Source organism: Neocloeon triangulifer, unplaced genomic scaffold (genome assembly GCF_031216515.1).
Source record: "Neocloeon triangulifer isolate White Clay Creek 2 clone unplaced genomic scaffold, ASM3121651v1 ptg000012l, whole genome shotgun sequence".
NCBI lineage: Eukaryota > Metazoa > Arthropoda > Insecta > Ephemeroptera > Baetidae > Neocloeon > Neocloeon triangulifer.
Window position 1 is genome coordinate 14066429 of NW_026775554.1, and position 25301 is coordinate 14091729.

Consider the following 25301-nt stretch of genomic DNA (forward strand, 5'->3'; position numbering starts at 1 on the left):
GAATATTGGCGACATTAAATTCGCGTGTGATCAGACGACAACAATGGCGACGTGTTTTCCATCACAATTCCCGCGCCCCTTTTTTGCATTGATTTTGCGCCAAAATTTTCGCGATGAATTCATTTTATTTAGCGCGGCCGGCGATGAAATAAAGCAATAACCTGCTTTTATGGCAGATTAAAATAATTCATATATATCTGCGGCAATAGATTGGATCACTTTTGGCTCGAATGGAATTTCAGCAGATCTTTTGTATTTATTGCCCGGCCGCTCTTTAGCCAGGGGTCGTTTATCAAACAGAATGCTCTGCTTTTGGGGGCGGTTGCCTAATCCGAATTTATTTTATTGCTCAAGTGAGTGTGTCTGGAAAATTTCCGGGTGAAAGGCTTGAAAAAGTTGGCCAAGAGAATTGAGCTACTTATTTAGTTCATTAATCACTCTTAAACCTAAAAATTGCATTAGCTTAATTTATTAACTCAATATTCCTTTCAATAATAATCTCACAATCTGATATTTTTTTTTAATTAGAAAAACAAAATTTAAATAATCTTGTGGGTTGTTTAATCAATGATTATATTTTTTCCCAATTGAAAGAAATTTAAAATTTTGTTTTTTCGTGTTGTTAAAAAATAATTCCTGCTCCGTTTGCAGTTAATTTAAATTTCCGAGAAGCGGCCATTCCAAGACAGACTCTGTTGTAAAATTGCAAAAACTTTAGCACATTGTCAGCTTTAAAAGTTTTTGCCTCTACACTTCGCGCAGTTGTGAAAAATGGCCGGACGCGCGCTTGTATAATCTGCCAAAAAAGAGGGTGGGCGAGCGAGAGACAATTGGCAAAAATGTGCGCAAGTCTGAGCGAGCAGGAGCCTGCGTGTATGTAATGGCGATGTCGGAGAGTAATTTTAATTTGTGTTTACTCCTCATTGTCGGCAGGCACCATCTGTTGCCAATGAAATCGCAGGCTAAAAAATGAGCGCGCGCAGCACTGGCTGCTTTCGCACACACGACATTGATCCGCAGGGAGAAAATTAGAGGGAAAATTTTAGCTGCTAGGGTGTGTTTAATTCCCCTCTAATGGTGCACTCGGGGCTTTAATATTATTCTCGGCAGCGGAGCGAGCGAGCGAGCGAGAGCGAACCCGGCAGCTTTGGTAATAACAACAACAAGCCCTGCCTGCGTCCGCCAGCCTCGCTGTACAAATGGAAAACGGATTGATTAATCGAGTAATTACCGATCAGCTTGCTCGCTAATTAGATCTCGGAGCGGCTGAAATGGGATTCGGCGAAAGTGCGAAACAAAAGCAAACTGCTCCGCAGCACTGAACGATAATTATTCTTGGCGTGCCAAAAGCGAGAACCGGTTGGACTTTGATCATTTCAAAGGCCATTTCCAGGCTCAAGCTTCAAATAATCAACAATTAATTAAATAAAAATTTAGTTCCAAGCATTTTGAAATAATTTTGGATAAATATAATTTATATTTTACATCAAAGTTTGCATTTTAAAAGGTAAAAAATGCTAATTAGGCGCATACAAATTTCAGTCAAGATCAAAATTTAATTTGGTATTTTTTAATAAATTCAATCAAAGAATGCAATTAATTATTTACAGCTTATAATCAAAATGACTTGAGTTTTGGATAGATATAAGAATTTTTAATTTGAATTACAATCTTTATCATAATAAAAATAGAAATATAAAAATTTGAAAAAAGTCGGATTCCAAATTTTTAATCAGAAATGTAAATAAAACAACAAATATATTGACCAGATTGAGTGAATCCTGATATTATTTGCCAGTTCTGGGGAAAAACAAATGGGTCAATTACACATTTTGTGTTTTCGCAGTTGAAGGGCCATTTCGGGGGTGAACAATAACCTGGGTCAACCGGCTGCTGGGTGCCGAAGCGCGGAATAATAAAAAAGCAGCCCGGTCCGGACAGATGGATGGAATCATAAAGCAATAAAAAGGAATTGCACTGCACATTATGATTATGATTATATTCAATTTGAATCTTTTACGTCGGTTTTTACGACACCATTCGAAGGCCGTTCGTGTTGATGGCGCAGCAGCAGCAGCAGCAGGCCGCGCGCGGATTAGACCCTTTTGTGTGTTGTTGCCAACATGTCGAGATAAACATAAGCAATCAGGGCCATCTCACAGTGCTCGTCATGCATCCCTCAGCCCTTTAAACCCTCATTTAAGAATTGCTCCGGTCCTCACTGTGTCTCTCTTTGGCGATAATAGAGGAGCTGCCGGAAAAAAGCACCAGCAGGGGCGTTTTATTGTGCAGTTGAATTCAAGTAGCTGTAGCTCCGAGTTTTATGGCGCCATTCTGAGGTTTCGCCAATGCAGCCGGGGGGCGCCGAGTAAACAAAACTCAAGTGCTGGCAAATGGGATTTTTCTTGCCTTCCTTTTTCCCTTCTTGGCGACACGTTTAATTCCGGCAAAGGCGATTTGCATCCCAGGGAATGTAATTAAAATTTTCTTCCGAATCCACTCTTCTTCTGCCGTTCTTTCGTCGTCCCTTGCAGAAAAAGTGTTAATTACGCCGGCGTTTATAATTTATTAGCCTGCAGGGTGCGTGCACAGCTATTTCATCTGCTTTCTCTTCAGGGTGCATGTGCCGGGGACGAGGGGAGAATGCAATTTCCCCTGGGGGACGGAGGACAGTGTGGCGCAATAACATTAAGAAATAAGAAAAACAAACACCCAGCGGAGAGCTGGGCCGGCCGTTTTGTTTTGTATCAGAATGGATTGCCGGCGTGTGTGAGGAAAAAAGGCTTGATCCCTATTTACGGGCCGGCGAGACGTGCGCCAACAGATAGATGGCCCCATTACAATATCGCCGCCGCCGATGGTCATTTTTCGGAAATGAAAGAGCGCGGCGTGAGACTTTTTCATATTGCCCATTACCCGCGTCCCCGAGGAGCTTCTGACGCGGCGGCGGCGGCGCCAATTAAGCTAGGATTTTGCAAAATCCGTCCACACACGCCGACGGGCTTGGGGGATTTTCGCCGGCTCTCATTTGCTGCTCGCCGCCGCCCCAAAAGCGCATCTATATACGCATTTTTGCTTCGAGTGGTCGAAAGCTGCGGAAATGTTTCCGCACTTGTTCCTCTATACTGCTTTGAGAAAAAAAATTTACTAATATTTATTTTATCTATTAAAGTTTCAAATTCATTATTTTTATTGTTTAATTTAAAATATATTTTGTCAATTAATTTAACGATTTATTTTTTGTTTGATATTTGTTGAAAATTTATAATAACTTTTTAAAACGCTTTTAATGTCACAGTTTTGAATTAACATAACAATTTATGGTTATTTTTAGTGCTGTATAAATAGCCCATGTTTGAAGCTAAAAGTAATTATCTATAATTAAACATCTATTAGTGACAAGTGCATTTATTCAATTGATAATATAATTATTTGACAAACATGAAATATATACTATTTAAAACTATTGATTAGAAAATTATAAAAATAACTGACATCCTGATTGCATTCAACTATTTTAATTATTAATATTAGGTTTTGTTTGGCCAATTCGTTACAATATTTATCATAAGTTTATAATATTACCAAGTAAAGTCTAAAAAACAATCAAGTTTTAATTACGAAAATAATTTTTTCCTTATAATGAATTTTTATTAAATTTTCTTATAATTTCGACTGATTTTAATCTTGAAGAAATTTTATCAGGTAAAAAAACCGTGAAAGCGTTTTTTCTCCAATGTACAGTTCCTTTGCCAACTCGCAGAATTCTTCACCGCTATTAATTTTCCAGTTGAGCGTTTTACTCCAGCAGGATTTTCCTTTCTCTCTCTCGATTCCCCCGCACGTCGAAGCGCGACGCAAACCCCGTGAATACATATATAAAAGCCGCCCGTGTACTTTTGCACATTAAACTTTCTTCTTTCTATTTCCTCTCTCGCTCGCTCGCTCTTATCCCGGCAGCGGCTCACGAATGTGTAAAATTCCTTGAAATGCATCCGCGTAAAATATTGCACCACCGAGGAGGGTTGACTGCCTCTTCTTCTTCTTGTGTCTTATCAAAGAGCCTCCGCCCGCCTCGCTCGCTCTCTCGCTCTCACACTGAATATTTTCCATCTCATTCCCCCGTGCTCATTTTCTTGTACGCTCTCTTGTTCAGTTTTCTCATCTTCTATTCCCATCTCAAAGTCATACATCACTGCGATTTACCACCTCTGCCGGCTCTCCGGTGCGAAAACTAAAAGAGCCAACTCGCTCCTTCTTTTCTATCTCATCGCTGTTTTCCGTCAAACACCTCATTTTTCTGCTTTACTGCGCGCATCTCTCGCAGAAAAGGAGTGCGCTATAGTTGTGACTCATTCATTGTTTCATCCGGCGGCCCCCCTAGCCGCGATGATTCAACGGCTCTCCGAGGAGCAATTCCGCCGCTCTAATAGCCCCAGAAACACCTTTTTAATGAACTATGGATGCAGCATTCGGCGAATATTAACAAAGAGCAGATCCATCTCTCTCTCTCGCATCCCTGGGCAGATTTATGCGGCGCCGGAAGGCTCCAGTTAAAGGGGTTAGGGTCAAACGTCTTCACGTGGATGCGAGAGAGAAACCTGCCTGCACCGCCGCCGCGACTTACTTGGGTTTCACTGCTCGAGATGAAAAGCACGTGGTCAACCCTTCCTCTTGCGCCGACACCCAACACCGCCAAGGAATTATACTTCTCTGTTGAAACGTGATGCAGAAATACATATTTGCCCTGGTTTCTCCACTTTCATTTCAATTGTTTGCTCAAAGCGAACGTGCAAAATATCATGGCCGTCGTGGGGTTTCTGGTTAAAATTACTAAATTAGTCCTCCTGAAGGAAACAGTAAAACAAAATTAAAGCAGAAACCAATTATATTTGTTTATTTCTTAGAAATTAAATAAATGTAAAAACTAAAAAATTGAAACAAGACAAATAAAAAAATATTAAATAAAATCCAATATTTTTCCATTTCATAATATAACTGGCCACAATTGATAAGTTTTGACTGTGAAAAATGACAAACAAATTAAACCTTGGCATTTTGCTAAATTTTTATTGATGTTTAGCGCTTTCATAAAGACACTCCTTGAGCCATGTGTGCTGTTTTTCTAGATCATTCCTTTTACGGCTCTCCACCGTTTTCTCAGCAAACATCTCACAAGAGACACAAGTGCGGTGCCGCTGGGTAAATTTCGGCTCTCGGCGTCTCGTGTACGTATTTGCCGCGCCGTGCGTGTTTCGGCAGCCTCATTAGAATAATAATTCGCCACCCACTTGTGTGTTGCCGGAGTCTGTGCGCTAATCTCGCTGGCTCCTCGGGTCATAAAACAAAGTCAACAAACGCGACACACAGACATGCCTCCTCCGAATCTGGCCGGCTGCGTCGCAAACCCGTCAACCTTGGTTCAGCGGCGGCGAAAAATTTCGGCTGAATCCACGCGCAAGCAGCAGCAGCAGTTTATTGTTATTTGATGGTTTATATGCAAAGTACGCGGCGGCGGCGGGTGAATTTTGTTTCATGCTTGCTTAAGAATATAAGCCGCGATCCCCGGAGACAGCCGGGCCGAATATCAAGCAGCAGACCTGTTGTATATATAGTTGAATTATAATTCGGCTGCTTAGAGAGAAAGGAAGGAAAGAAAAAAACAGCGGAGAGGGAACGAAATAAAAATAAATTCGCTCGTGCTTCCAATGATTTCCTAAGAGAGACAGACAACCAAATTGAAACTGCAGCTTCTCTCTCTCTCTTGCCTGCTGCTTTTTTCAATTTGCTGCGCTTCTTTAAATCCCCAGCCGAGACCAAGGAGGAAGAAATCTTTCCTCGCAAGAAGACAATCAATTATTATTAAAAGAGAGAAAAGTAAAGAAGTGAGTCCGCAATTATATTGTATACAATTAAGCAGCCATTAGAATTATTGCACGGCGTTAAGCTAATTGCGCCCCTCGCCGGATGGGTAATTACCGCGTGCACCTCCTAAATATCAGTTTTACTGCGCCACATAGATAATAAGCAGGCGGATGCTGTTTTGCCTAGCAAGGAGAGAGAGATGAAATGCGCCCCGGCAGTAAAAAGCAATACACTCAAATCCTCAACAGCCAGAGAAAATCGGCTTACGACTATATTCTAAATTGGCAATAACACCATGTATGCGCGCGAGGGATGCTGGGGCCGGGGGTGGAGAAGGGGTGGTTTGCATTGATCGTGCTGTTGTCGGAGCTGTTGCAAGAGGAACTGCTTCTCTCGCATGGTAATTAGACGGATCGGCGCGGCGGCAGCTTATTTTAGACTGCTTCTTCTTTTTTTATCCCCACCTAACAATAACACCCTGCAACAATGGACTAATTGTTAGGCAGCTTGATGCAATTACCGCGTAATGGTCGGTGTTGGAGAGACTTGCCCGGGAGTGCGTCTTGGGAAATCACACGTCCGTAATCCATCACGGGGGAGCGACGCGTACACCGCGCTGCAACCGGGGAGAGGTTAATAATGAAGTAATGAAACTATCGAGTTGACGTCGGCCCGTAATCAAATCATGCGCCAGATTTTAAGCAGCCATAGATGAACCCTAGGCGGGTCAGTGTAGCATCAAGAGACACCCTTTCGCGTTTTAAACAAAGGTGTTGGCTGATCTTTTACCTGTAGTATTGCACTTTATATAGTTTTTATTTCAAATCAGATTTATGCAGGAAAAATTTTAAAAATTGTACAATTTAATTACTCAAAATAATTATCTTATTTTAAGAAGTTGTGCCGCCTACGTCGTTTAGAATTTTCTTAAAATTATACAATTTTTCAAGACCAATGAATAAATTTACAAAATAAAATTCATGATGGTAACATATTTAGTGGAATTTATTTGTAAAAATTTTTGATGATGCATTATAAAATGAATTTAATTCATTTCATTATCTCTCTTTTTAACAATTTAATTTTCCATTAAAATAAAATTACTCTAATTTTGAAACATTAAAATCATGATTACTAATTTGTTACGATAAAATACAATATCTCCTTCTAACAATTTATGTACATCTTATTCTTTTTCCAACCTTCAAAATTTTTGATTTATAATAAAACTGCCATTTGAACTATAAATAAATAAATAAACACATATATTTAAATTAAATTTTTTTAAATGCAATATTAAAAAAATTTAAATAAAAATAAGGAAAAACGTATAGAAAATCACGGAAAATCATTTGAGTTGTAAAGTAACTAAACTTTATCTACAAGTATTTTACTTATAATTAGTTAAATGCATTTTGCATTCTTAAAGTTTTGAAAATTTCCTCAAAATCTTCGATTTTAATATTTCTATATTAATATTGTGCGGCCCTCAAGCCAGAGTGCACTTTTCCCATTCGGGCCGTATTTTCCGGGGGACAGGGCGCGGAAAACAACAGCTGAGGTGCCGGCCGGGGATATGAATGTACGTCGTCATAAATAACCGGCGCGATGACGACAGCGAGATGAGCCCGTCTAGCGCGAAATAAAATATATGTACGCCCGGGGAAGGTGCGAAATGGAGAAACGCATCACGCCGAGGGTGAAAAAAAAAGAAGGAAAACTCTCAGGGGCGCGTGCGGAGAGTAATGATTTTTTCCTCCCTCTCTGCCGCACCTTAAAATAAAATATAAAAAAAAAACTGCAGGCAGAAACAGAGAGCAACAACCACCGATTAAAACCGAGAAAACTATTATTACGGCGGAGGCAGCGGGCAGGGCCCCTTTAGGCTGCACTTGGCCCACTTATCGAGCCGCGCACATCCATCATACTCAGCCTCCTTGGTTGCTGTCGCTGACTGACAGCCGAGCAAAGTCACTTTGTGACTCATACAACACGATCAGATTACCCACATCATTGGTAATGTCAACGCACGGTCATTCTCCTGTCAAATGAACACCGCGTGCCTCTCTCTCGTCCAACGAAACCTGATAGCTCGATAGGCTCATTTGCCTGTTTACTTCCAACTGTATTCAATTGCGTATAATATTATCTCTCGAATTAAGGTGGGGCTTTTCATTCCAACGGTTCAATTTGACCTTTTCCAGAATCAATCGGCGTTGGTCCATATATTTATTATATGCACACTCAGGCAGGTTTATAAACAGTATTGCCGCAGAAAGTTGGAAAGTATAATATTCTGTTTTGAAATCCGAGTCGCGCGCGACGTATCATTATTTCAACGCCAACCGACGCGTAAACCAAACCGCTTTTCTGCAACTCGACCAATTAATATACCGCTGCGCCGATTAATTAATCACAAAACCCGATATTTATTTATTTATTTATATATTATTCAGTTTGGAATCGGATCCGGCCGATTGTTGTTGGCGGTGCCGGTTTGGCGAACGCGGTTCACGCACAGCCCTGTCCGACGCTTGGCTGCTTGGTTGGCGTTATAAACAGCTTAAATGTCATCAAGTGTCAACCATGCTAATGAGATCCGTAAAGACTCTCATATTAGTGTCGTGTACCCTCCTGTCACTCTAGCTAAATGCACACAAGAGCCGCCGCCGTGCCATAGGTCAGTGGCGCCTCAGAAATCACCACCGGCGCCTTCTGCCAAATCCTAGCATGTGTTTCTTTTTTTTATTATTTCTTTGTTTTTATTAATGAAATTTCCGGGAGTTACCAAAGGCAAATAATTAACTGGTTCTAATTCTAAGTATGTAATTTAAATTTTAAAATTAATATATCGGCTTCAATAAAACTAATTTTTTTAATTTGAATTTTTTATTAGCTGAAAATTTTAGTAAGGCAGATCCAGTTACTTTACAAGCTCAAATATTACAGCATTTTCAATTCAAAAGCCAAACATAATTTTTAAATCTTGAAAAAAAAAATTGAACATAATTATACTGAAACCATAAAATACAATTATCTTTGGAGATCCATATACTATAAAAACTCCCCTGAAACGTAATAAAATATTTAGCTTTAAAAACACATCAATATTGCAATAATTTATTGAATTTAAATTCAGGGCTTTGAATGTGACAAATCCTCAAGTAGTATATTTCAAAATTTTCCAATTTTTTCCCTCTTTCTCCCGTTGAAAGAATTTTCCGTCTCTTTCTGGGGGACGCAGCGAGGCAGACACGCATTCGATCATTCGTCGCTTCCGGGCCGAGAATCGAAACGGATATGAATTGAAACACATTCGCCGGGAAGAAAGCCTGTGGAAATGGTAATGAGAGGCGCAACCCCTGCCAGTCAGTCTCGGCGCGAGCATTAATGCCGCATAATAGAAGGCACAATGGACGCGATATGGTGTAAAGCGGCACAAAGAGAGAGAGAGGGTGTATTTACATTCTTGTCTTGCTGGCTGACTTTGTAATACAAATAGCGAGCTGATCCTAATTGCATTGAGCCGTCCATTGTTGGATGATGAAAATGAGCCGAGATGGATCGCGAGCGAGCTTGCTATTATGGTAATGCAATCACAAAGAGCTCCCATTCTCCGCGAACAATGAATTCTCGCCGGCTCGGTTACATTTTGTGCATTGCTAATGTCGGCTTCTTGTTCTGTTTTAGGTAAGTTCGGATTTCCATTGTGAGTGAGAAACGGCGGTTTTGTGAAAAGACCGGTCGCCAGCCTGTGGTAAAATTCGATCGAGTCGAATAAGGTAAGAAATTGTATGACTGTGTGAGAATGTGTGTTTGCAGAACTTTGAACAAGAAACTCCACAGAGAGTCAGAGTAAATTATATCGCAACTCAAGAATTATATTTTGACTATTGTTATGAACAAATTTAGAAAAAAATGTAAAGATTTGAAAATAAATTTTTTATCAATTTAACTAAAATGAATGAACTATTCAGTTATTAATTAGTTTTTTAGTTAATTTTTAAATTATTCTGTTTATTATGTTATTTTATTTTTATCAATCTTTTGATAGAATATAAAAATAAATGACCCTGTGAATTTTGACATATAAGATTCTGCAAAAGTGAGAAATTCTTTATCTTTCAGAATGGCAAATTAATTAAATCATGCGGATTTTAAAGATACATTGTAAATATTTTCGTCAAACCAAATTTTTTCATCTCATTATCATGAGCACTCATTTTCCGGCGCGTTTCCTCCTCTGATGGTCGCAGATTCTTATCTGGGCAGTCGAACGTGGTGACACCTGCACGCAGATTTTATCAGCGGCGACACACAATGAGTGGTGGTGCACGCGGCGTGAAATATGCTGACGCGAAGACGAGCCGCTGTTTGCTCACCCCTTTGATGACACTGCACCGCACACAAACACGGCTAGATTAAATTGCTGGCGCGAGGGTTTCCGGCTGGCTTTTGGCTTTTTAATTCCGCGCGAAAATCGGAGAGCATCAGCAGCAATCAAAAAGTGCCGACTCAGTGGAAATTACCAGCAGGTAAAACGAACCAACCGCGCCCTCCCACGTACAAAACATTGTTTCTTTCGCAACAATATATGAATTTCGCTGCAGTCAGCGCTGCCACGCACGCATATTTTTCCCTCGCCACAGATAGCGATCTGCGTATGTCCGGAAAACTTTTGTGCAAATGCATTGCTCGAAATGGAATTCGGCGGATTCGGTCGCGCTTTGGCAACCCTTTGCTAATTGTTGATTTATCGTTCGCCAGCTCCAATCGTAGATTTATAAGCCGCTAATGGCGTGGCCGTTAATATTAATTGGATTACAAAACCATTTTTGATGCTGTGTGTGCAATGTTGTTTAATGATGATGAGTTGCATTGTGCTGTATTTTGAAACAATTAAACTGCATTCATCTCTATAGACAAGTGAGAAATTTTGTGCATCAGCGAATGGAATTTTTAAACATTATAATATTATTTTTCTTTATTGTTCTGAAATAATAGAGATATCAAAACAATTGTAGACACGCCAACCTTGTTTATTCATAAGAATAAGAAACTGAGTAAAAAAAGTTAAAACTTTAAAATTAATTAAAGAATATATCAAATAATTGATGTTATCTTTACAATAAGTTTTTCATCCATTTTATTCTTTTTAAACTTATTATATTAATATTTAACAATATATTATTTATGTAAAAATTTCTTTTGCTTGAAATAAATTTTAATAAAAGTTTGTTTCCCTCTTTGGCGGATTCTACAATTTTGATATCAAAAATAAATTTTATTTATAGGTCCCTCTTTTAAACGTATCTATTAAGAATTAACAATTCACATTAATTTTCAAAGCAGTGTAGATTTGGGAGAGCCAAAATAAATTAATTATGTTTTATATATCGACGGTTGCTACAATATAATAATTCAACAAAAGTTTTGCTCACAATGAGCTCTTCATAGTAATTCTTAATCTTACAATTAAGTTTCCAAATTCATGATGTTCAAAATTCCTCTACATTGTCTTCCTCCGATTCACAACACAATCACATTATAATAATAATGCTATACGATTTTGCGAAATGATCTCACGTACGGCATCTCTTCCTTCGCCCGCGGCTGTTTGAGATTAGCACCGCATATCGCGGGAATCAACCTGACGCGCGCGCTCCATTGTTACGTATGTGCCTGAGCGGCGGCACTTGAGCATAGGAGTCGAGTTTTGTCTCATTACCCGGGGCTCACTTGTGCTGCGACGACGATAATAATGCGGCTGTCACAATGATGCATTCGCCGCACTCCGCCTGATGCCTATCTTTCTCTCCTCTCATTTGGGCCCGCCAAACTTTCGAATTCACGCAGGCATAGAATTTCAGCGCAGTTCCCCCCATTCCGAATTCGTTTCATTGTATTAAAAACAACATTTCCGCCACCCTCTCGTGGCATTAGATTAAGAGCGGCGGCGGCGGCTCTGCAAGTTATGGTGCCGCTGCTGCTGCTGAAAAAGCAATTGCTCCAAAGTACGCTCGCTGTCGCTACCAGATGGGTTCCTCTGTAAAGAGAGTGATGAATGTACCACGTGATATGAAAAGGCAGCTCAATGAAATTGCCCCATGTAGCCAGCAAGCGAGCCTGCCTGCTTTCTTTCTTTCTTTCTCTCTCTCCCTGGCAGCGAGCGCCTGGACGTCTCGGGCGGTAGGCAACCTGCGCCGCACCTCGTCCAAGCCGGTCGCCTAAATTTTCGCCATCTCATTACTGCTCTTATTACGTTCCCGTTCGCAGGATTAAGAGGAATCCCGGGGTCATCTCGGCCGAAATTGAGTTGGTGCTCTGGCGCTGTTCCCTCGTGGGCCAATCGATTTTCGCCCCGGGGGATTGATTTTCTGTCACGGATTCACTCGCACGTGAAGTTTCCGGAACTCCAGCTCAGGCCCTCGTGGGCTTAAAGCGGTCTTTTCGGCAAATGGAGAGTGGAAATAACTCAGTGAGAGCTCCTGTTATCGGAAATAGGAAAAGAAAAATGAGAAAAGTATAGCTATTTTTAAAATATATCTATAGAGATAAAATAACGTTTTCTGTTCCTAAGTAAGAAAAATTCTTATATTATAAAATAAAACAGAAAGAAAACTGACCTTTTAATTTCTTTTCTCGATTCAAAAGGTTAATTATTTAAAATAAAATTAATAAATTTTTAAGAACTTCTTCATTTTTTAGCAGTTGAAAATTAATTAAAATAGACGAAAACAAGACTTGCATCAAATTAATCAATTTCTGTTCTCTTGTGTTTCGGGGTGCCTTGACTAAGTTTGTTAACAGCAAGGCGTGCTACGTTTTGAGGTTTGTTTGATACGCGAGCACTAAAAATAACGGAGAGAGCGTGAAGCGGAGCGAGCGAGGAAACGGATGTTTAGTGATGCGTAAACCTATTCCTTTTCATCCCTTATAGTTGAGCGCCGAAAATAGCAGAAGAAGGAGGAGGCTGCGTGAAAATCCAGCGCCGACGAATTTGAAATGCAAAATTATTCCGACAAAAAAGCGAGCGCCGCAGTGGGCGAAGGAAAAAGTAATTCGGTAAAGAGAGCGAAGAGGGGGTTTAGTTTTAAAATGGTTAATTGTGCGACAGCGCTAATCCTGGCGGGCTAATGACGATCGTGCGGCGCGCACGTTGCAATTTGTTTAGCCTCTCACTCGACTGACTGCCTTGGATTACAAACACGGCCTGCGGGAGAGAGCGAGAGACTCGAAAATCGCATTAGTAACGTAACACCGTAGGGTCAAACACAACTCAATATCGCCAACCCTTTCCCTCTTTCTCTCCCGGCGCTCTAATAATATTTTTCTATTGCCACCCCTATTCATTAGGGACGAAGGGGGTGAATGACTTAAAGGATTTGATGATCGCCAGGAAATTGTACAGGAAACGTGGCAAAAAGGGTCGTTCCTAATAATAAAACAAGTACAACTCATTCTCGTTGTAATAACTGTAATCATGGCCGCCGAATTAGGCATGCACCCCTTTGTGATGGACGACCAATTTATACGTGTATAACGCATTCCAGATTAATTCCGTTTGGGACTAATGAAAAACAAACGCCGCCGGGAAAATCGAATTTAGCGTCGCGCCAACAAACTCTCCAGAGGTTAATTGCGAATTAAATTATTTAAAACTGTCGCGTAAATCAAACATTTTTCTCTCTTTCCTGCGCCGGGAATATTAATGTCGGGCGAAATTTAATTAAAAATTCGCAGCTGCCGTAATTATGTGTGCCGGGGAATTTACGCTGTAGATAATTAAAAAATAATTTAGTCCGTTGCAACGAAACGAGCAGTTGTTTTAACTGGCGGAGGGGTGTGATATGAGATTTTCGCGCAACTTCATAATCGACAATCTGGCGCGGCACCTTCTTGATGAGTCTGACCCGTGACACACACACTCGGCAACAGCTGTGAATTATTGTGTTTCGCACCCAGCGCCACTCGGCGGGGTGATTTACGCGCTGCCGGCAGACCTGCATGGAAATATTCCGTATAATATCCGTTGCGGTTTCGGCAGAGAGAGCAAGCAAGAGAGCGGGGGATGTTCCGTTTCACTGGCATTGCCATCCCCCGGTGAATTTCTTCATCTTATGGCTCCCTGTATGGCCCATATCTGCCACTTGAATGACCACGCAGAGAAGCACAAATTATGGCCAAGGGTCGTTCCGTGTAGAGGGGAATTGCCATTTTCCAGTTCGCGTCAGTGCAAGCCCCGTGTTCTTTTTGCGGCTCCCAGCACCCGAGAAAAGAAGTAAAAGACGCTCTCTTATTCTTATTCCGCTCAACCGCCGAGACCAACCAGTTCCTGTTCTATTAAGAAACTGCCCGTAACGTCGTAGAGCGGAGCCGAATCATCGATTTTTCTCCAAAGACAAAGTCCGGATTTTACCACAGATGAAACTTTTATGTCAAGAAACGTGAAATTTTTTAAATTTCCTGATTGACTTTATGGAATTTTTAATTTCCAACCACGTTATAGTTTGGTTTCAATTCCTCATAATGTAATAAATTATAATGACATTATAAGAATCAAGTAGGATTAAAAATATAACAAAATTAAATATAACTGAACTGGAGGCCTTGGAACACTAAAACACTTTCCATTTTGTGTTGACAAGTACATTTTGTTGGATGTTGTCAAGTGACACAAGAATTATAATTTTTTTTAACAACACAGTAACATTAATGTAACAAAATAGTATGAAAAAAAATGTAATAATTAAAAATGAAAAATATTAGATATTAATCGAAAAAGATTTAACTTTTTATTTAAATATTAATGGTAAATTTCTTTTAGACCAATGAAATAATTTTTTAACTATCTTATAAAAATAAGTTAAAAGTGAGTTGATTTGTAATATATCTATTCAATTTAAGTTTTCGTGTTTACACAATTGAGTGTTAAAAAAGTGGCACCTTTTGACAATTAAAAATCGCTGTCATGTAATCGCCGGCTTTGACAAACACAATACAAATTCAAGAGACCCGCCCTGCGATGCTTGACGGTATGGACGAGTTGAAAAATAATTGCCGTCAAAGGTGTTGTCGAACAATGCTGTAATCCGTTGGCTCTATTCATCACCAGGTGTCGACAGGGCCTTGAGTGACGCCCATCAGGGCCTTATCAACCCCATCTCGATCATTCTAATTAAGTCATTCCGTGTGACACTCGCTCGGCATGTATGGGCGTGCTCGCCTCTATTTGTTCCCGAAAAATATTAAAATATACACACGGCACGCTCTCGCCCCTCTCATTACCGCTGCGTGTATTTTTCCATCCCCCTTACTTTTTTTTCTTGCTGCATTTTGCGCCACACCCACTCATTGTTTCAAACACGCGATGGCTTCGAGGCTTTTTCGGCCGGCAGATAGAGCTACCCTTGAAGGTGCAGCTTTTTATACACGAAATGCAAACTCATCACGCTCCCTCGTTTTGTATAAACCATAAGAAGCAATTTTGTACTCAATCTCGGCATCATTTTTATGAATATTACTTTTTTTAGGGCTCGCGCCTGTTGATAGATGAAATGGGTCATAAGGGAACTCGTAAAACTGCTGCGCCGATGATGAATAAAAGAGAGCAGACGCCGTATTCTCACCAGCGGGGGAATCTTTTTCTCTCCCGGCTCCAAAACGGCGACGTGCCGGTGCCAATTTTTATTACGAAATCATAATAATATTCCTGATCTTCGCGAGGGCCGTTAATTTTCCCTCCCGTTGAAGCGACTGTGGAGAAAACTTTCATCGCAACTCATTCGAATATTGAGCCTTGAAAGTATAAAAATAAAATGATAATCCAAATCAATAAATTTGGATTCGAAGTATTTAATTACTTTTGGTAAAATAATTTATATATTTAATTATTTACTCAAAGTTCCAATATCAAATTAATTGATCTAATATTCTATGAAATCTCTTTTTATATAAAATCCAGTTAAAAAAATTTGTTTATAAAAAGTGTCAACAAAATTTTCTATGCCCGCACAACATGTTGAAACCCTTTTCAGCAAAAAATAATTGTGCACTTTTTGGGTTTCCATCTCTTCATTTCCTTCCCACGCTGCAAAAAAGTGACCTGCGGAATTCTCTTGGTGCTCACTCGGCACAAATCAGGTGAAAACCCAATCGCTTCCAGTGGCAAATTTGATTAGCGTCGACATGCGAGCTGATGCAAGATGACGTGCGGAGGATGAGAAGCGCCAAGAAAGAGGCGCACAATATCCGCGTCGCTCCGCATCCTCGTCACTTCAGCTTCCGCTCGAGTGCCCGGCCGCGTTGTTTTTGTGCCCAGTTCATTCACCCTGCCAAAAGAAGAAACGATCGGGTGGGTGGGTCGGCCGGTCGAGGGGGTGCAGGTCTGTCTGTCACTCGCAGCTGACTGCACCCCTTGCCGCGGCGCCACCCTCTCGCGACCTTTGAGCGCGTTGATAATTACTGAAAACAGCTGACACGGTTGTAAATTTAATAAAGTGCATTTCATTACGGTTATTTATGGGCGTCGCCAGCTGCCGTGGGTGTTTTTTTTTTTTTTTTTTTTTTTTGATGAGAGAAATAAAATAAAAATCTCCGCGTGCGAGTGTCGCTATCCAGCGCACAACTCTTTGATCTCGCGCCAAAAAGAGTTTCGGTCGCGATTGTCATTCTGAAAGAGAGTGAATCCTTGAGTGAGTGAATGAATGTGTGTTTTTAAAATGCTTTTCAGGACCTGACTGTGAGTGGCCTTCGGCGGTATGTTTTCATTTCGTTAAGTGAGATTTATATATTTGTATAAAATCCTGCTCCAAACTCTCCAGATATTTTATTAAAAAAAAATTTGGCCCCCAAAGCAGATTTTCGTTGAAATATTTTTACTATTTTTCAATGCAAAATCAGTTTTGTAGCAAAATAATTTTTTTCCAATCAGAGTCGAGTCTGAAACTCGGCTCTGGACTTTTTTCCGGCCCGATTTTTAAGCAAGAGCATTTTGTTATGCCTCCCCAGGTTTATCAATGCGAGACGACGAATCGTCCAACCTTTGATAGACCAATCAAATAGAGCAGGTGCTAGTGGTAAGTCAGCCTGAGACGTGCAACATTTCTAACCCTTGTTTCTCTCTCTTCTCTGTCTTCTCTCTGAAGGTTCATCAATGCGAGGCGCCGAATCGTTCAGCCCATGATAGACCAATCTAACCGAGCGGGTAAGTCAGGGTTTTCGAAGTTCACTCTGCATCCCTGTTTTTCGAGTAGATTTGACATTCATTGGTTTGCCTTTGAGTTTTTCCAAAAGCTAAAAGTTAAACAACCGGTCGGCAGGCCGAAAATGTGCCTGCCCTGGTTTGGAATTTTTGATTGAAAACAAAAACAAAAAAAGTATGAAAAGTAGTTTCGTTTTGGTTCTTTCGCGCCATTTCGGCCACTCGAAATTTGAGTGAATACAAGTCGAAACATGGTCGGTTAGAGCCGTCAGTGTGTGGACTGAGGACGGCGCCTTGCGATGGTGATCCACAACACACTCTAATCTCTTCCTCTATTTCCTTTCCAAAACCAAACCGGAGTTTTTCGCCTGAAATTGCATGGAATTTTCGCACAAATTTCCGCGGAAAGCTCTGCGAGTTTGTTTTCTCTTGTGTGCATTTTCTTTCTGTCCTTTTGTATTGTATATATATTATTTCATTTATTTTAGAGTAAAAAAAATCAACCCTGAGGGCCGCAAAGTGCCGTGGCGGAAAAAGCCCCTCCCTGAGATATTTTATGCTCGAATTTCCATGCGTGGTCCGCAGCAGATAGCGCGTATAAAAGCAGCGGCGGAATTATTTTTCTCCCCAGCCAGCTCTGCCTGGCTGCTCCACCCTCGCTGGCTCTGTACTTAAAAAAAGTCTCCCCCAGTAAAACGCCATCCATCAGAGCCGTCAATTTGTAATGGTGGGCCGCTCTCGCTCTCTTTTTCTGCACTAAGCCCGTGTGTGTGCGTCCGGCGCGCACAAAAATATATATCAAGCCAGGGCTACTGCTCTGGCCGCGCTCGCTACCACTGCAGCAGCAGCAGCAGCACTAATGCCGCTGCCGCCGGTGGTGGTGCGGATTTGCAGTCAGCAATTCCCGAAATGGACTCTCTCGTGTTTTTGCTTTTCCCCTTTCGTGCCCCCGTCATATTTCGAACACACGCGTGACCCGCAGCGGAAGCGGCAATAAACCCCGAGCGAAATCTTGCTTACTCGGTTTCTTATCTGATGCGAGGTGCAATCCGAAGAGAGAGAGCGAACAGCCCCTTCTTTGCTTCATTCACTCGGTGGTGCCGCCGCCGCCGGAGATAAACCCCTTAATTGCGTCGCCCGCGGCTGTTATTTATGCCGCCGATAAGCGGCTCTGAGACGCGCTTTGCCATCTTTTAAAATAATCAGCCGCGCCACTCAACTCGGCCCGAATTGGCACTTTGCAGCCCCTGACGCGCTCCCTCCCTTACCTTTGCTTTTATTTTTCAATTTGTCAGAGAGAGGAAGGAAATTTTTGATCTCGTTTTCTGCAAACCTTTTATTTTGGAATGTTAAGAAAATTTAAATCTTGAAGGAAAGGGTTAAAGTAGTCTTTCAAATTTGTTGTTAAAAGTTACGGAAAGAGGGTCATTTACTTCTATAACATTAAAAAGTATTTGATTTTCATAATTGAAATGAAATTTTAATTAATATAAATCGCAGTGATTCAAATAATTTGCAATTAATTAAAGCCTTCTAATTCTTTTGCCAGATCAAATAAATAAAAAATCAAAGAGATCAAAATTGTTCTGACCTCTCAAAGGGTGGGATTTTCAAACGAATATTAATGCATGTTAGTCAGTAAGTTTCCTTTCATTCTGAATTTAATAAACCCATGGGGTGGGTCGGCCCAAAATAAATCTAAATTTTTCCAAAGATTTTATCTTTTAATTGTAATGGTTTTAATATAGAATTGAACTCAGTATTTTGAAACTTGAATTTGCTCTCGCATGAAAGGAATTATTTTGGGCCCGGGGAAAGTTAGTCGGGCATTGCGAGGACAGGGATCTGACCCCGTTGACGCAGTTTTCTCGCCGCACGCAGGTCCTAGCGGGGCGTACAGTCCTGACGCCAGCATGGGCTACATGATGGACGGACAGGCGGCGCAGATGATGCATCGGGCGCCGGGCGACCCCGCGTTCCACAACGAGTACCACTACCCCGCGCAGTACTACGGACACCATCTGTAGCACCTACAAAAGTAAGTTGACATAATCAGTGAATATATACGTTTTACTTTTTTTGCATAAAATTAAATAAAAAAAAACTATTAATAATAATTATGCTTAAAATGTCATATTATTATAAAATAATATTTTCAATATTGTAATAGTAAATTTTTTTATTTATTTTAAAAAAAATTTATAAAAATAACAAAACCAAAATAAAACAACGATTTCTTTGTATATATTATATTAGAGAATATACAACATATGTTCATTGTTTTATATATTTATTTTATGGTAAACAATCCGTAAATTAGACATTGAGGGTTAACCAACTCTTCTCATGAAATCCAGTATGATGACCAGAAATTTACCCTAATATTAAATCATAAGTGAAAGAAGTAGTAAATGCGGTCATTTGAAATAATTTGAAATATATTAGTTTGACAAAGCATTTTTGAGTCGGCAAATTTCCTTTAGCAAAATGAATTACATCAATTGTCTTTTTTTTCTCTGTCGTAACTTTTTGTCATAAGCCAAAGACGCTGTTGCGATCGATGCTCGCGCAAAATCGTGCCCGGATCAAAACAAATAAATCAGCAGCAATCAAGCATGAAAATGCAAGACGAGGACCGCCGAGCTTATTTCTCTCTGCGCTGCTTTTTCAGCAGATCCGTCGTCGCGATAGGACAGAATAAAAAGAAACTCGTTGCTCGTCGGAGGATAAAAATGATCTTTATGGCGCAATCCGGCAGCTCATTTCAATTTTTTGATTGCACACACACTCGCCTATTTATTCTCTTGGCACAATAACCAGCCCAATAATATTATAAACTTGGCTGCATATGCCAAGATTTTATATTTTTTTCTCTCTCTGCTCTTTTATATGTGCCATCCATGTTTACAAGGAGTGGAGAATTTTGATTTTATGCGATACGCCACCTCATTATTCGCGTATGTGACGCTCGTAAAAGGCAACGACGACGCTCTGGCTGCTCCTTTTGTGATGCTTTTCTTCTTCATATATTTATTTCGCCCGTGCTTGATTTTCGGCGGCGTCCCACACGAAGGAGGCGCCCTTTGTTGTTGGCCGCGCGAACCCCAACGAGCTGATTAGCCCGAGAGAAACTCTTTTCAGTTCATTTCTTATTATTTTCTCACGGCGATCCAGCCGGCTAGCGCTAATTAAGCTTGGGACTGGTTTTCTCCCCGCCGACTAATCTCAACTACAAATGACTATTAAATGGAAAAATACTAAAAGAGAGAGAAGCCGTTTTTTATGTGTTGAGAGCGAATCATTAAGCGTGTGGGATCCGCGACGGTGATCATTAAATTTGTACCCTTCCTCTTTAATTATTTTCTGATAATCGCGCAGAAGGCTGACAACGAGTACCTGCTCCTCATTAGCAGGGATTAACCAAAAGTAAATTGATTTTAAGCCAAGAAAAACACTAAAATTATTTCGCTTTGTACTTTATATTGATTTGAGGATAAGAAAAAAATTCAATTTAATCTTTATTGTAAGATTTAAGTAAAAATTTTAAATGAAAGTGTTTCAAAATCGACTTGACTATTCATAGAAAGACTCAAATATTCTTGATCAATAATATGAGTAATTTTAATTATTAAACAATTCCACTATGAAACGAAGCACTTTCATTAAATAATTATTTGTTGTTTATAATACGTATATGCTTTTATCAATTATATATTAAAATATCGAATTATGATAATTAACATGACTCCTCGTAGCAAAGATATCATCACCTTTCTCTGGCAATATGTACTAATCCAATAATTTACAACATGTCCAAATATAATATCAAAAAAATAAATAAATATAAATCCTGAAATAAGCTGGTTCTCTAAAAAGGCAAAAATAGCTTGAATATTAATTTAAATTTAAAAATATAAACTGTAAAATATAATTTTAAAACAACTATAGTATATTTTATTATTTTTTTACAGTACAAATAATATGAAGTGATGATTAAATTTAATCGTAAAATTAACTTAAATAGTTTATGGCACTTTTTTTTTTAATCGGCCACACTTTTGGCAAGGGTCAACCGATTTGAATGAAATTTGGCAGGTCGGTTGCTCTTAGGGTGTAAACAAATAGTTTAGAAGGATTTTTGAAAATTCTCAAAATTGCCTATTTTACAGGGGCTCTAAGTTGCTGATTTTGAAAAATGGCGTTTTCAAAAATCGAAAATATCTCAGCTCCTGTTGCAGATAGCGCATAAGTTTATATAAGCAAAATTATAGGGAATTAGACGCCCTACAACTTTGCTATAGTGACCAAGGTCGTAGGTCAAACCTGAAGGTCATTTATTTTTTGGTCATTTTTTTCAGGCTCTACCAAAGTACCAAGGCAATAAATTTTTTTGATTCCAAAATAGCCAAAAGTTGCTCCAGTTAGTAATAAACAACATATCAAAATTTGGTGATACTTATTTTTTACGTTTTTGAGATATTCCGGATCAAAGGGCAAAAAACGTGGTTTTCCGAGCGTTTTTTGTGCAAAATTTATTTTAAACCTCCATAACTTTTTTCCTGTTAGAGTTAGGATTAAATGTATAATGACAAAAAATAATTGCCTTTAATTTTTCTTCCAGATCATGTATCACACATGGTGATCAGGTCACAAAAGGGCATTGACCCCATGGTGACCTGTGACCTTTTTGAATTTTTTTACGTGTGTGACACATGGATGGAAAGAGGATGTCAGCAGGAGCATTTTGGTACCCGGATTTTTGTTCTAGCATCAATAGATGTGAAGTTACATCTATTTTTAAATAATTTATTCATCCGATTCCAACTTTTGCTGCACAAAATCTATGATAACTTCACTTGTAATGATGCTAGAACAAAAATCCGGGTACCAAAATGCTCCTGCTGACATCCTCTTTCCATCCATGTGTCACACACGTAAAAAAATTCAAAAAGGTCACAGGTCACCATGGGGTCAATGCCCTTTTGTGACCTGATCACCATGTGTGATACATGATCTGGAAGAAAAATTAAAGGCAATTATTTTTTTGTCATTATACATTTAATCCTAACTCTAACAGGAAAAAAGTTATGGAGGTTTAAAATAAATTTTGCACAAAAAACGCTCGGAAAACCACGTTTTTTGCCCTTTGATCCGGAATATCTCAAAAACGAAAAAAATAAGTATCACCAAATTTTGATATGTTGTTTATTACTAACTGGAGCAACTTTTGGCTATTTTGGAATCAAAAAAATTTATTGCCTTGGTACTTTGGTAGAGCCTGAAAAAAATGACCAAAAAATAAATGACCTTCAGGTTTGACCTACGACCTTGGTCACTATAGCAAAGTTGTAGGGCGTCTAATTCCCTATAATTTTTCTTATATAAACTTATGCGCTATCTGCAACAGGAGCTGAGATATTTTCGATTTTTGAAAACGCCATTTTTCAAAATCAGCAACTTTGAGCCCCTGTAAAATAGGCAATTTTGAGAATTTTCAAAAATCCTTCTAAACTATTTGTTTACACCCTAAGAGCAACCGACCTGCCAAGTTTCATTCAAATCGGTTGACCCTTGCCAAAAGTGTGGCCGATTAAAAAAAAAAGTGCCTTATGCAATTTGATATTCTCAACATCACAAGCATGCAATCATTGTTTTTATTTTTCAATAACTTTGTTTCTAATGAATATCTTGTTTGGTTTGTTTGTTGCAGCAGTTATTGCCAAATGAGTTCCGACTCGGCCCGCTCCGGCGAGGCAGGCGCCAGCACTGCTGTCGAGATGAAGGGCGACCCTTGAGGGCGGCGGGCCACGCAGAGCCAGGGACTTGCCACCGTGTTTTTTACTACTACAAAAATAAATAAATGAAGAAGAATGGAAAATATGAATAATAATATTTATGAGAGAAGATGAAGAATGTGACCACGACGTCATAGATACCACGTGATACGATAATTTTTATTATTTCCTCCGATCTCCTCGCTCAAGAGTGACGTGTTTCGTTTTGTGTTTTGTACTCTGTACGCGTATACATATGTAAATAGCCCGTCGACAAGCAAGAAAAATGCAGAAGCAAGAAAAATCCTCGCTGAGCCACCGATTTCGACTCTTTTTATCTTCGGTACAAAGCGGACTACGTAGTGATATTACACGTGACACACACAACACTTCTTATTGAAAATGAAAACATACCCTCTCACACAATTACACCTTGGAAATCACACACACACACACATAATAAACACACACAATTTTCACACTTAAGGAAAAATCCAAAGTATGCTACACAAGACACGCCCACCCCACTCACAAATACGGAAGAATGAGTGCGAAATTAAAAACGAAAAAACAATTACAATTGAAAAATCGTTTCGAAATCGAATAGAAGCGGTCGGACAAAATTAAGTGCGAGTGTTTGTATCGTATATGAAAAAAAAATAGCGCAAGAGAGCGAATGGGATTGTTGTGCAACGGACGCTCTTTAAAAAAGCAGCCAGCAAGAGATGAAGAGTGCATGAGGACGGATCGTTTTAATTCTGTAAGCGTTGATTAAATCCTAATAGAGACTGCTGCTCCGACTTAGACGTACAAGACAGTGTATAACGGCAGGGGGCTGAATTTTCTCACCCCTCTCGTGTATATAGTGGAAGAAGCAAGAAATCCGCGAGTGTGTTAAGATCGCGAAATTCATCATTCGAGATGAGAAATGGAAGAAAACAAACGAAAATCGTACCCAGCCCCACTGAATTGGATTTTCTATCTGACGGTGTCCTTCGCGTGTGATAAAAAAAAGCATCGGCCCCGCACGTGAGATTTCAAGTGCAAAAACAAAAGCGACCTTTGTGGGAAAAGGGCCGGAAACCAACAACCAAGGTACCTCAGGCAAGCAAGAGTTTTGTTCGTTTCTGTTCGTCTGCTGTACTTCTTGTACTGTATTTACGGAAGAATTTAATAAGAAGCGAAGATGAGGCGTGTGTAGGACCGTAGGATGCGAGTTTGCTGAAATCATCATCATCATGTTTAATCTTCCACGCGACGTTTTATCTCCTGCTCTTTGACTTTGATATTCGAAAAAATAGCTTTGCGACGATTACGAGAAAGAAAGAAAGAAAGAAAACGAAACTACACTCGAGACGACTCTCCTTGTCCTGTTCTTTTTGCGATCATCATCAGTGTTGTGCCGTATACGTGGAGCTTTTTTACCGTCACAGGAAATTATCCGAATTCAATTTTTTGTTTTAATTTCTTTTTCTTTTCATTTTCAATTGTTATATAATTATTCTCTCTCCGAAATCTCCGAAACACTCAGGTGAAGATTTTACTTAAGACGAGCCACACACTCTAAAAAAAATGCAAGTGAAAAACAGCCCAGTTTATTATTATTGTCATATATTATTATGTACATGATATGTAGAGAAATCTCTGACGCCGCCGCAGCCGTGGATAATTTTTTGTATTGTCCATCGCTACTGATTGTAATTAAACGCGAGAAAACGAAAACTACTCGAGACGGATTTCGAATTTTGTTTCTGTTATGTAAGTACGCTATTACCTAACAAGCTATTGTGTAAAAATTTACATAGGGACATTGCCAAGATTATTGTTTGTGAAAAATAGTCGGTTTGTTAACTTTAAGGATGAGAGAGAGTGCTATCTATGTTGTTTCAATGTGCAAATTTATAATTTAAAAAAACAAAACAAAAAAGATGGATGAGAAATAAAAATGTGTACCTCAATTCACAAATTGAATAATAAACAATTTAAATAATTTAAAACAAAAGATATACGTGCTGCGAGTTTCATTTTTATATAATCATTTCAGTCTAAAATATATATTTTTAAATTATATAAGGAAGTGAAAGGGAAGCAACAAAAAGCAAAAATAGATCAATGAATTATGTCTTAAATTATTAAATTTCTTTTTGAGTAAAAAATTTAAACTTTTAATACACTGGAAATAGTATCAGTTTTGAAATTAATTTTTCGATTAAGTATTTCAAATTTAAAACAGAGGCATTAATTAGACTTATCAGCACGTCTGCCAGCAAAAGCACCTGCCCACCTCACAGCAACTGCGATTCGGCCACTTTGGTCTGCCAGACAAAGGACGTACACAGTGCAATTCAACAATGCAACGCGATTGTTGTTGGTGCAGAATGAATGGGCCGCCTCGGGGGATGCTGCGGTTAGGCGCAAGGTAAGCAGCACAAAAAGCCAGCAGCGGCACAAAGCCTTCC

At 39.5% G+C, this 25301-nt stretch overlaps 1 protein-coding gene across 9 annotated transcripts in view; it reads left to right on the top strand.

Moving 5' to 3' along the window:
* LOC132196786 (homeobox protein homothorax) overlaps window positions 1–24842 on the top strand; it is a 130923-nt gene extending 106081 nt beyond the window's left edge. For 3 of the 9 annotated variants that reach the window (XM_059619653.1, XM_059619661.1, XM_059619660.1), the window contains 3 exons: window positions 16876–16943; window positions 18932–19106; window positions 22779–24842. In XM_059619653.1, the coding sequence (XP_059475636.1) occupies window positions 16876–16943; window positions 18932–19095 (232 nt within the window). In that variant the 3' untranslated portion in view covers window positions 19096–19106; window positions 22779–24842. Of the gene's footprint in view, window positions 1–9555; window positions 9737–16875; window positions 16944–17012; window positions 17072–18931; window positions 19107–22778 lie in introns of those variants that run through there. The other 6 variants (XM_059619657.1, XM_059619663.1, XM_059619656.1 and 3 more) reach the window with 5 other exon arrangements.
* The last annotated feature ends 459 nt before the right edge of the window (window positions 24843–25301 follow it).